A 13,400-nucleotide genomic window follows, 5' to 3' on the forward strand; every position below is an offset into this window, starting at 1 on the left:
ACACGCTTAAAATCAATAACACAGAGATAGAGATATGTTTGCTTCACACAAACGGACCTAATGCAGAACAGCACCTAGATGAGCGACAGTTACACAGCCACAAAAATAGCTCGTGTGGTTTTATTGAAACTTGGAGCTCAATGTTTTCAACAGTATTTGGTTCCTCATGAAACAAGGAATCTGTACAAACGTTTACATGTTGAAAAGGACCGTTATCACGACCTACGAGGCATTTTTGTGCCTGTGCTGTCGCTCATCTAGGTGATGTTCTGCATTAGGTCCGTTTTGTGTGAAGCAAACACATCTCTGTGATATTGATTTTAAGCGTGTAGCCATCATCGGCCTCTAGCCGTGAACTCCGAGCGATGCGATGGGCGATTGCATCCATCGTAACCGACACCACTGCATCCAACCATCATCAAGCACAGAATGACAAAAAAATGCGCCCACTTCTTTCATGCATATTCGCAGACCCACCGGCAGTTCTACCGCTGGTGACTGCGATAAACGAACGAACGCAACGAAAAATGAGCGAGAAAAAAGCACGTCAGTACGCGTTGCTGTCACAAATTGTAATGACTCGTACACGGCAGGCACCGCTTCTTTTATACACAAAGAAAATCTTCCGGTACTCCCGAAGGCCCGTGACATACCGCATTCTGATGTCCGTGTTATGAATGCACGGGATTGGTTATATATGAAATTTTTACTGGCTTTGACAAGAATTGAAATTTGCAATAGCTTATTGTTAATAATCTCAAGTTTCAATAAAATAGGCAAAATGCTGGAGAGTGTCCGAGTCGATTGATATATAAATCTTAAAAATCTATCGAAAGATAAAGGCGCTAGTAACGTATGACACCCAGTATAGTAAAGAAAGACGTAAGTCCTACGTCAAAATCGCAAATTTTCAACACTTTTTAGGAGCATGGCGCAGAATACTGCTTGCTATTTGAAGCATCTTCCATACACTAAACTTTATAATCTTACCTTTACATGAGATTTAAAAAGTAGATTGAACTAGAAATACTAGAATAAGAGATCGGCGAAGACGCCATCTTGTTTCCAATCGAACCGTCAAAAGCGGTTCCATTTCGACTTGTTTACTTTTTGCACCCATAAGAACCAAGCAAAAAGTTCAAGTGCTGCCAGTATCATTTTCACGATTTCTTGCATTTTCATACGTTGCCATTTCGACAGTTTTTCACTCCGCCGGTCTCTGGTTATAGGGTTGCTAGATTGAACGTAAAATATTGCACATTTTTTGCCTTTCTCGTATACAAAGTATACGTAAAGGCTATATGTTCGCTCCAAAAAAGAACTTTTTGTAGGAGTCCCGGAGACCCATAGTGTTATATACCGATCGACTCAGCTCAACGAATTGAGGTGATGTCTGTGTGTGCGTGTGTGTGTATGTGTGTGTGTATGTGTGTGCGCAAGATAATCTCACTCGTTTTTCGGCACTTTCCCCTTAGCCGATTTGCTCGCAACAATTTGCAGTCGACGCAGAATCCTGTCCCATTATTTCCTATTGAAAGTTGACCGGATCGAACTATGGGCTCAGAAATTATGGCCAAAATACTTTTTTTGCCTTTCTCGTATACAAAGTATACGTAAAGGCTATATGTTCGCTCCAAAAATGAACTTTTTATAGGAGGCCCGGAGACCCATAGTGTTATATACCAATCGACTCAGTTCGACGAATTGAGGTGATGTCTGTGTGTGTGTATGTGTGTGTCTGTGCGCAACCACCCAAAAAAAAATGTCACTCATTTTTTAGGTACTTATCCTTAACCGATTTACTCGCAACAAGTTGCATTCGACGCAGGATACTCTACCATAGTTTCCTATTGAAAATTGGTCAGATCGGACTATGGCCTCGGAAGTTATGGTTAAAATACACCTTTTTATAGAAAAATTGAGTAAAAAAATGTCACTCATTTTTCAGTCACTTATCCTTAACCGATTTACTCGCAACAAGTTGCAAGTTACAAGTAATGGCCAAAATATTATTTTACAATGCACGAGAAAGGCACCATCACCGCTAGGTGGATTAATCAGGGTTTTTCTTTAGAGGGGCGGCCAAAAAGGAGTTCGCTAAGGGCGCCGTGAAACCACACTTACGTATTCAGAACCAGATCAGCGCAAGTCAGAAATAGGCATCTGAGCCTACTCCCACCCAGCAGGCAAAGCTTGGTGGCAGGATTGGACAGCTTGTTACAAGGCCCGCCACGGTTTTAGGGAACGGAAGACAGTCTAGTTATTAGCCCACTCGCCTTTTCAAGTCAGTGTATGGGATGTTGTAGCTTTACATCATTATTTTGCACTGGCGTTCTTTCCACAAGAATGACGCGTTCAGTTTGAAAGTTGAACTGCGAATGTCTTTATTGATCGGATCTTAAGCTACAGTTCAGCTACCGGAGGCACTTGAGTTTAGTTTGAATGTGGTATAAAAGAATGAAAGAAGAAGGCAAATTTGGTGCGCCCTGGTAACAGCACGAAAGTGCGCTTAGGTCGCAATGTATTCTGAGCTAGGAAAATAGCCATTATTGCATAAAGTTTTTGGCGCCATCGAACTGATTTATGCATCCGATACATATGCGTTTTCTTTCCGTAGGTTCGTGAAGCCCTTAGACATAGTCCCTGCTGCCTCTAAATAGTGGTGCCCTTGAAAACGCGAAGTGAAACAATATTGGCCTCCAAAAAGTTCGTCCTTAATGCATTCCAAAGTTAATTGCATACATTTTGGCGATTAACTGCTTTCTATCGGTTCATGCCAATTTTCAAAAGTTTAATATTGATAATCATAAGTTTCGATCAAATAAACCACCCCTTAGATTACGCCAAAAAATATTACCTCAAAATTCCATGAAAATTCCTTCAGGAATTGTTGCGGAAATTCCTTCCGAATTTGTTTGATAATTCTAACGAATTTCCTTCAGAAATTCTTTCAGGAATTCCTTCGACAATCATTAAAGTCATTAAAGGAATTTTGGAATGGAATCAAATTCCTGAAAGAACTTCAGAAGGATTCTCTAAAGGATGATCCAATAGAATTCATGAAGTAATTCTCCACTGAATTCATAAAGAAATATTCGATGGTACCTATTCATAAAGTAAAATCCAAAAGAATTCCGTAAGGTAATTCTAAAAGAATACCTAGAGGAGAAACTTCCAAAAAAGTTTTCCGAGGATTTAAAAGGAATCGCTGGAGGACTTTTCTAATTTTTCTAGATGAATTTCCTAGAGGTATTCCGAAAAAAAAGTTCCTGGAGGATTTTTCGAATATGTACATTTTTGAAGGAAAATTTGAAGGGATTTTTGAAAGAATTCTTCAAGGCGTTTTTTTTTTCACTTACCCCACTGTACCTTATGAAAATAATTTCGGATGTTTCGCCAACAATTTAACTCCACTTTTTCAAATTTTTATAGAATTTTATTCGATTTTTTTGTCTAGTGTACCTAATTTGCATTCTTGTTTATTCGTCTGATCTCTGAACTTACAGTAATTTAAATTATTTCACATTAGATCAATATGTGTACGTGTTTGCATGGTTTTGTTCTGTCTGTGTTTGTCTGTGTTTTGCACAAGCGGGTCTAGGATCTCTTTCATAAAGAGTCATATATTGGAACACCACAATGCTGCTGTTCCCCATATCGCCATGATTACGATTCTACTTCATTGTATTCTTTTGTCAAAGATGAACTATATTAAGGAATTTTGCTTTTGTTTCTCTTTCAATGTTTAAAATTTCTATCGCTTAAATATATACGTTTTACTGCACTTTTTGAAGTTACTGCGGAGTACCAAGTTAAATCTAAGAATGGTATTTTTGTGGTTTTGTATTTCATTGATTAATTAATTATGTAATACCTAGTCATTCCTACGAATATGCTTTTTTATTTTAATTGTTGTGTAAATATGAACATTTGTATCGTAAGCTTATTTTCAATCCATTGCCACTCGGTTTACACTGTCTGTCTCAATCGGCTTAAATTTTGGGCACTAATTTGATTTAATCATTCCTTCCAATGTAAATGTGCAAATCACTTCCCGTTCGTGACATATTTAATATCCCTTTTTAAACTATGTCCTAACAAACGATAAAAACAAAACAAACTTGATGTCTTTAAAATCACACTCTGTACGGTTTCAAATTTCTGTAATGTTGCTAAGTCAACCATATGCACTTGTAAGTGTGTAATTGCCACTACTTACAATCTAGGGGAAATAGACAAACATAATTAGATAAGTATCTAATTCATACTAGGAAGTGAGAATAAAATCTATCTTTAGATTGATATTTTCTTTTTTTCCCCTCTCTCTCAAAAATAAATAAATTTAGGCTGTTTTGTGTTAAAAATATTGATTGGTATTACTTTGAAGATTTGGATTTTTGTATCCATTCCCTTCTTGGCCTTTAACAAGAAGACGTGACGAAACGGAGACGCTTTCCCCTATTCGAATTCTAACAAAAAATATAGTAAAATATTCATAAACGTCTCCTATTTGAGAAATGCTTTCAATAGCCTTAACTAATATCCTAAGCAATTCTATATGTTTGCAGCTGGCCTCAATTAAACCAGCTCTGAGTGATAGTGCTCTGTGTGTCTTCGAGCATTTATAAAAAAGGCTACCGATTCTAAATCTGTGTATGATTCATTACACATATCAAATAAATACAATGATTTAAACTCAATTTTCTCCGACTTGTCACGCTTTCCGAGATGAAAACTCGTCTTTCTTCTTCCTGCACCGTGGCAATAAAGTTCATGTGGGTGACTGGTATGTGCTATCTATCACGTAAAATGAGACGGATTCTGACCAATGGATATGGAAACGAGGAAAATTATCTAAATAAAACTTTTATGATTCTAAAAACGAAACATTTTGGATGTTAAATATTACAGTTGCTAGGATTTGAGTATCCTTCGATACTCTACTACATCGGATAACATGATATCTCACAGTTGGGGGATATCGGATTTGACCCGATCGCGCTTAGAACACGTAGTTCTCATCGGCCATGTCGATAGCCCACCGGAACTTATCCCGTTGCGTTTTGTTGAAAATCTTCTCGATCGGGACGTCAAACTTTTTGCACCTATTGAGATGGAAGAGGATTAATTAGGATAGATTGAAGGTCGAGGGAGGTGATTGTGGACAATTTATATGCCTACTCACCATGCAACGGAAATACGGGGATCGAGATAGTTCAGCTTAGATGTTCCAAGGGCGATGGTTTTGTTCTCGTCCTTGTCAGTCTCTTGCAGTTCGAGTTTCTTCAGTTGATCTTTAAGTCGCTCCAACTGCTTTTGCTTCTTGTCCTTGGCAACCTTGTCCCTAACGTTGCTCTTCTTAAGGTCCTGTGGAAAAATGGAATAATGTTACGTTGTTGGTATTTTTCGACAAAAAAAGCGTTTGTTCTTGTTTGCGAGCGAGTGGAACAAATCCAATATGGAAATTTGGCATAAATATGCTTTGTTCGGTTCATTTAAGCTATGTTAATGTGCTTAAAACATATCAACTGGATCTTTTTTTTTTTTGACTTTATTAGTGATTTTTAAGTTTGACAAAGTTTATCACTTATCAACTGGATCTCTTCAGAAATGAATCCTTTCTATATTGTTATTTCATAAAGGCAAAAATCGCCAACATTGACCATTTCGCAAAATATGTACAATAACTAAACCCGCTTCCAACAAACCAGAAGCTGGGAGACATGTCTTTGATTAAATACAAGTGGAATACGATGGGAATAGTTTTCCTGAAATCAGCGGAAGTAGCCGTTTGTTTTGTTCGAAATATGTGGAACAACGTTTACCTTCAATTCACGTTCACAGGTTTCTACCGCATCTTGCTTCTGTCTGATTTTCTCCTTTAGATTGGACATGCTCTTCTCGTGCGTTTTCGGGACAGCCCGTTGATGGTTACATAGGATAGCTACGGCACGATTCGCACGATTATATGCCAGCAACTTTTCCGGAACGGTCATTTCCGGGTCAGTGAGTTCTGCAAGCTGGTTTTGCAGCGTGAATGAAGCGTTGAACGTACGGAACACTTTGGCGGTGAGGCCTGTAAAGAAAGGTATTGTTAATTAGTTTACCAAGTAATTTCAAGAAATCCAATGCTACACACCTTCCATAAGTTCACGAAGATGTTCGTTCAGTACTGAGGTGTTCAACCGATCGAATAGATCGTCACCAGGTTTCTTGTTCTCCTTGAATAGTTCCAGATTCTTGAACACGCGTTTCTCAACCTCAACCTCGTTGTAGTACCGAATTGAATCCTTACCGAGGAAGTCAAATACGACCACATTCTCCTTGCCGTTCAGTTCCTTGTGCAAATCAATGTGCTCAACGCGCAGCGAACAACAACCGACCGTATCGGCCTGATCTTCGTCCTTTTCGTTACCAGCTCTCAGGGCGAGCTTATCAATAAAATACAAAGCCACAGCACGCTGCCGTATTCTCATCTCTTTGCTCTTCCACTCATCGCGATATGTGTTTCGAATTTTGTCGATGTGCTTGAGCAGCCGCCGCGCAGTTTCGTATTTTTGCCAATCCTTTTCGCCCTTCAGTTTGGAACTGGGATTCAACATCACGTATTTGACTTGCCCTTGAACGTTCTCGGTCCATGAAGCCAACCATGAAACTGAATTGTCATGACGTACTTCCTTCCATTTGCGCCCATCCGGTGCCTTAGGCCAAGTACTATCCTTACCACAATTGATGATCACATCTTCGGGTAAAACGCGTCGCTTGACCATACCCATCTTTGGGTGTTCTCCGCGACCACGGAACAAACCCGGTGGTTCAATACGGAAGTTTCCAATTTTCTCCTTGTGTCCATCAATAATACAGGTGCCGTATTCCTTCACCAAAGCTTCGTTCTCCTCCTTGAGAGCAAGCTTTTGCTCCTTCGTGCGGTTACGATTCGCTTCGGAAATTTCGGCAAAGTGTTTGTGCATGTAGCGGAAGTTGCACTTTTTGAGATCCTTGATCTTGTCGCGCTCGGATGAGGTCATCGATTTGCGCCAGTCTTTGAAAAAGTTATCGTTGAAGGCATCTTTCGACGTGTAGTCGTGCTCCAACATACGGGCATAGAAGCCGGCAATCTCCTCTGCATCCTGTGAAAGCTTAATAACCTTGCCGTCGTACTCAAATTTGATTTTTTCCGGCAGCGGGTCATACGCTGGTGCGAAGACCGGACCTTTGTGTTCCAGAGTGTTCCATTTGACTCCGTCTTCGCGCTTTTCTTCCTCCCACCTGGAACAAGTAACAAGAACATTGCGTTTAGATGTGGACAATAGAGATAAAAACTGTAGAAGAACGACTGTCGCTGTCGCCACTTGTGAACTATCTTTTGCTATGGTACGAGCTAAATGTCAACGCAAAATCTATACGCTTTTCCATGTATTCAACATGTTTTGAATGAGAACAAAGAGAATCGCAGCAGTGACTGTCTACGTCTACAGTTTAGTAGCTCTATGGTGTAGAATCAACAAAAATATTCGATAGAAGGGGATCAACCTCTTTTGAGAGCGCACCAGTTGCACAGTCGAGCGGGCTGTTGCAGTGCTTGAACTATGTTTCGTAATTGTTCCGTTCCGAAAGCTGTTTACCAGTTTTTGGCAGCGAAAGCCCCTGCATGTAACGTAAACGACAGTCCACATTAAACTAATTTCAGTTGTTCCGATTACATAACATGCTAAGTCTGGAATATCTCAAAACTCGCTGCATGTGAACACAACAAATCAAAAAACACGTTAGTTACTGTACACACGCAGAATGTATGGACACCATTTTTTGCGATTGACATTTCAAGACGTCAAAAGTATGCTGTCAAAATACCTGCTTCAAGCGATAGAAGTGCCAGTTCGCGACTTGTGGTGAGCACTGGAACTAAATTTGAAAACAGATGCACATTCGTCATAGAAGATTTCAACTTGACGTCATAATTTGTTCTGTCTGGGAGCTTGAAGTAAATTGCAATCGCTTTCAAACCCATTTTTAGTGTCAATTCAGGTACTTAAAGCAATTTCAAATTGGATTACAGTGGCGTCTCCAGCCGAACCCAACCTAATCCGAGTTGCTTGTAACATAATTAGTCCTGAACCTCCGAGAGATCATGATTCACGGATCCGTTTCCTTCTTTGCAAACAATGTGTTAATATTTCTACATACCACTTCCAAACTTCTTCCTCCGGTTCCTGTTTCTTTTTGCGACCTTTGGTGGGGCTGACAACCTCCTGTTTTACTTGATTCTTAACCTGGTAATGAAATACAAACCAGAACAAAAATTATTGAAATGGAATGTATTTGATGAAAAAAAACTATTTACCTTGGTCTTGGTTTCCTTCTTGATCTCCTGTTTGACCTTCTTGGCTTGTTTCTTCTTCTTGGCTGCCCCATAATCCTCATCTTCTTCTTCGTCAAACTCCTCCGCTTCGGACTCGTAGGCGCGCTTCTTCTTTTTCTTCTCTTTCTTGTCCTTTTTCTCGGTCTTTATCTTTTTCTTCTTGTTTCCTTCATTGAAGTCTTCGTCGTCGTCTTTTTTCTTGCGCTTGGACAAAGGTACGTCATCATCAGAATCTTGCTCCTGCTTCACATCAACTTGGACTGGTTCCTCCGGTTCCGCCTGCTCAGATTCATCATCTTGGTCCGGATCTGGTGCTTCCTCTTTGATTACGAACTGTGACTCATCCGTCCGGAACTGAGACATCGAGTAATCGCAGGAACTGGCTTGTGAGATGCTCAAAGGATCCTCCTGTTTCATTTCAGTCACATCTTGAGATGATTCGTTGCTTACAGTACCGTTGAAAGCCGGCTCCGGGGTTTCTTCGGGCTCTTCGATTTTTAATGCAGGCTCTTCTTTAACTTTTTCGCGAGGTTTATCCTTCGACGAAGAATGCTTTTCGCTGCGGTCCCGATCTTTGCGATCTTTATCCTTATCCTTACTGCTACTACTGCTGGAATGCTTTTCTTTGTCCTTGCTGCTACTACTACTACTGCTTTTGCTTTTATCCTTGTCGCGATCCTTGTCCTTGTCTCGAGACGATGAGGAACTACTCTTATGCTTGTCCCGATCTTTGTCTTTGCTGCTACTACTGCTGCTGGATTTTTCTTTATCCTTGCGATCCTTGTCCCGCTCACGATCCTTGTCCTTCGATCTCTCCTTATCCTTTTCCCGTTCTCTATCCTTGTCCTTGGACCGCTCTTTGTCTTTATCCTTGGACCGTTCCTTGTCCTTTTCTCGATCCTTATCGCTTCGGGAGCTCTTGTGCGAGCTGCTATGACGATCACGGTCCTTATCCTTGCTGCTACTGCTGCTGGACTTGCTCTTATCGCGATCTTTGTCCCTATAACAACGTTTTAGGAAAACCATTGAATTACTATTATTTGGCACGAGTTAATAACGCTTACTTCGACGAGGACGAGGAGCTGCTCTTGTGCTTGTCGCGATCCCGATCCTTGTCCTTCGAACGCTCCTTGTCCTTGTCCCGGTCGCGATCCTTGTCCGATCGGCTCTTGTCCTTCTCGCGGTCCCGGTCCCGATCCTTGTCCCGGTGTTTATCCTTGCTGGAGCTTTTGTGGCTCTTGCGGTGATCATCGCTGGAGCCAACGCCGCCCTCCGAGTGGCCATTGCTCACCCCATTCGGGCGGTCCGACGATCCACCGTTCACTTGTTTGTTGGCGTCATCCTGCCGACGAAGAAACGGATTTAGTTACCAAAATAGTACTTGAAGTGAATAGGCAAGAAAAAATAAGGTATTAGGCAATTGTCTTTTTCTTATTGGCATTACATCCCCACACTGGGACAGAGCCGCCTTGCAGCTTAGTGTTCATTAAGCACTTTCACAGTTATTAACTGCGAGGTTTCTAAGCCAAGTTGCCATTTTTGCATTCGTCTATCATGAGGCTAACACGATGTTTATGCCCAGGGAAGTCGATACAATTTCCAAGCCGAAAATTGTCTAGACCTGCACCGGGAATCGAAGCCAGCCACCCTCAGCATGGTCTTGATTTGTAGCCGCGCGTCTTACCGCACGGCTAAGGATAGCCGTGGCAATTGTGATGTGAATAAATTCTGCAGAGAGCGATTTGATTCATCTTCTTCTTTTTTTTTCAACTTAGTATTCTATTAGCATTTCCTTAGTTATTAGCTTTTATATGCCCGCCATTGCATGAGTATGTATCTTGTGTGGCAAGTACAATGGATACACTATGCCCTTGCCATCTCCGGATTGGCAATCCTACGCCTTTGCTCGCAAGGCTACTGGTGACCTCGGTTTGATACTCGATGACAAACTTTCAAGGGGTTGTATATCAATTATGCGAGGGCTTTTGGAAGGAAAAGGGCAGCCATTGGGCTTACGCTTCAAATATTAAAAAAATGCCTAAAAAATCAAAAGTCTCGCTATATTAGAGCGTAACGTTCATTTTCCATGCCAGAAGAAACGAAACGTCTACTCTCTAAAATTACAGTATGGTTAGTTAGTGAGAACTTCCTTGAAAAAATGAGTGTGGAACCCCCATCTCCAAAAAGGTGTTTCTTCATATAATACGATTTGTACAGTACTAAGAGGTGTGGAGTTCCCTTTCAACCATCCAAGTTATGAGAGCTGATTCCCAATGACCATTTGAATAGTCGTGAACAAACGGCTGAGTGTTGATAGTCGCTGATACACTGCTCGACCAAATAAACTGTCATTGTCTTTTCCCGTGAATTTCCCAACAGTTAATATATCACCAGGAACTGATAAAGCCTCGCTTTTTTACCAATTAGGAATACCATGAAATCAACAGTCATTGACTTATTGCATGTATGCACAAAAACTCAGAAAAACATTGGCCGTAAATTTTATTCGCTTTGCATTCAATAAGGTTCAAATCTGAACTTGATTACGAATCACTAAAAAATATTAGCGCGATGCATAAACTTAAGAACATGAAACTATTGAGAACCAGAGCAACAGATCCATAGCCCTGGTGAAGGAGATTGATTGAGATTGTTGACCTTGGCCATCACGTAAAGAATAATGCTGAATCACGCAATTATCGGGAAGACAGCCATGATAAAGGTAGCCTACAAAATAAGTTCTCCTGACAGAAAAGGAAAACGAATTAAAAACTAAACATGATTCGAAATTCACACATCTGACACATGTGTTTCGATTACAAAATCCTTTATAAATCTTTTAGTTTCAAATTAGTTTTTAAAGAAATTCGTATCTAGCCCGCTTTTTCAGTTGAAACCAAAATTGTGTTCATTGATAGAACGTTCTATTTGCCGAATTAAACGCAAATTAAAAAAATGATACATATTTCGGTTACCGGGTAAGAATCGTTGTACTTCTCAATTACATACAATAATGAATATATGAAAGGGAAATAAAGGCCGGGACGGGAATAAAATATATTGTCCAAATAAATCAACTCCCTCAAGCATCTTTGTAATATATAACATTTCATATTGAACACATATTAGAAAGTTGTAAAACACTATCTAGCCATGCACTGCGAACTTCTGATATTTATATTCAAATTAGCAAAGACATTTCTCATTATTATAACCCAGTAACTGGTTACTAGCTGGCAATCTAAACATATTTCACACAAAAAAAAAACTCAATCGCAACAATAGCCAATATGGCCTTTCTCGATTTTCCCCATTAAACGATGCTACCAATATAGGACTTTGCCAGAAAACGGTGAACGCAGTACGCTTTTTGCCACCACTCTGCCTATGTGCAGCATACGCGAGCAACACTTGTGAAAATTCAAAGCCAGCCACACTCGCACCAAACTATAAAGTACCAAGTCGCTGCCCGATGCATGCTAAATATAATAAAGTCCGTCCGCCTTGCTCTACTCTACGGTGCATATAAGCAGCGAGATGTTGAACCCACCGCGACTGACGGCTTCATCGTAGTAGCCGTGCGCTCGTTTCAACAGCACAAAGAGCGAACAGACAGCCACCCTTCGAAAAAGATGTGAAATCAATCGGAAATTTTCTAAGTGTCGGAAAAATCCGGGACTTGTCGAAATTTTTTGGCCCAAAAAGTAACCGAACCTCAAATGATGTAGTTTTGCACGAAACGAATTTCTGTCCTATTTTCAGCCCAAAATATGCCTCCCAAATGGAAATATTAATTTTCAAAGTTTTACCCTACTGCCATTCGACGGCGACGTGGGACTTAGTCTCCGGACGCCATTTTCTCTTCATGCACAGCACTTTGACTCTGGCACATATAGCAGCAACCAAGCAGAGCAGACGAAAATTTTTCTAAGTTCCAGAGTGCTGTGCTGAGACTCTACTCTATTTGCGAGATGTCGACCGTAGCAACCCAAATTTGATAACTATTTCTAGATCGTTCCCAAATCGGAATTGCCTCATTAGTACCGTTCTCATGTACGGGGGAAGTGACACCTGAATTTTAATGGTACTAACCTGCGAATTAGTCGCTTCCACCTCGACACTCATTGTCCGAAGGAATCGAGAGTTGCACCACAAAACCGAACCAAATTGTGCCCGCGGTCTCTACACCAGACCAACACGGAATGAAGCAGAAATTTTTACAAGTCCGAGAATCCACACACTGTGAGTCCGACTGACTGCTGCGATCGTCGTCCGTCGCCTACCTTTCTTTATCGCACGGCAGTGAACACTACAACCACAACAAAGACGCCGTCGACGTTTTGACGGGTGTCAAAAAGTGCCGAAAACACGAGTTTGAAATTGCAAATTTTGTCCAAATTCGCTTCGCTTGGTGAAAATCTGACTTTATTTAAGTAGTACTTGGAGGCAATTGCGAGTTGCCTTCGAATTATGAGGAATTTTGAAGCAAAATATGCAATTATTTGGCACGAAGAGCACGAAGGACGTACATCACGACGGGAAAGCACACTGGCAGATACGAGTGACAGACTGACAGCATCAGGCAAGTTTTTCGTTTTCCGTCAGCAAAGACACAAACACTGCTGACAGACATCAGAAATGACGACAAGTGCACTGTAAAAATATTCACAATATTATCACATCAGAAAACATCAGACGTTCATCTCACACACTACAACTTTATTTCGATGGGAATCAGCCAAGGGCCTCATACGCCTGTCACTGGCGAACAAAGCTCGTGTACTCTGCATCGAAGCTTAGAACCGGTGTTAGGGCGCAATCGTTAATATGAACATTTTTTATATTCGGTTAGTTACTGCAAATAAATTCTTTTTCGAGTCCCTATAATCAAGCAGGTATCTCAAGCATACCACATCATTATATTACTGCATGATTGAATGTTTAGTTTTGATAAAATATCGAAAACAAAGTGTGCATAAAAATTGCCTCGTCATAACAAAAAGGTGGTAGAGAATTAACACTGTTGTGTACAGTTAGA

General features: G+C 40.7%; 1 protein-coding gene across 2 annotated transcripts; it reads right to left on the reverse strand.

The window, feature by feature from the left end:
- Positions 1 to 4,850: 4,850 nt before the first annotated feature.
- Positions 4,851 to 12,917, reverse strand: LOC134204002 (DNA topoisomerase 1-like). Of its 2 annotated transcripts, XM_062678839.1 has the most exons (8): positions 12,455 to 12,917; positions 9,427 to 9,704; positions 8,345 to 9,362; positions 8,188 to 8,273; positions 6,140 to 7,269; positions 5,826 to 6,076; positions 5,186 to 5,367; positions 4,851 to 5,105 (listed from the first exon to the last, which is right to left on the reverse strand). In XM_062678839.1, the coding sequence occupies exons 1-8, from the start codon at positions 12,485 to 12,487 to the stop codon at positions 5,003 to 5,005; spliced, it is 3,081 nt and encodes a 1,026-aa protein (XP_062534823.1). In that variant the 5' UTR covers positions 12,488 to 12,917; the 3' UTR covers positions 4,851 to 5,002. The 2 variants fall into 2 exon arrangements, with proteins under 2 accessions (XP_062534823.1, XP_062534824.1); XM_062678840.1 differs by lacking the exons at positions 8,188 to 8,273; positions 8,345 to 9,362; positions 9,427 to 9,704; positions 12,455 to 12,917 and adding an exon at positions 7,534 to 7,740.
- Positions 12,918 to 13,400: the final 483 nt, after the last annotated feature.

The sequence above is a fragment of the Armigeres subalbatus genome, unplaced genomic scaffold (genome assembly GCF_024139115.2).
Source record: "Armigeres subalbatus isolate Guangzhou_Male unplaced genomic scaffold, GZ_Asu_2 Contig325, whole genome shotgun sequence".
Taxonomy (NCBI): domain Eukaryota; kingdom Metazoa; phylum Arthropoda; class Insecta; order Diptera; family Culicidae; genus Armigeres; species Armigeres subalbatus.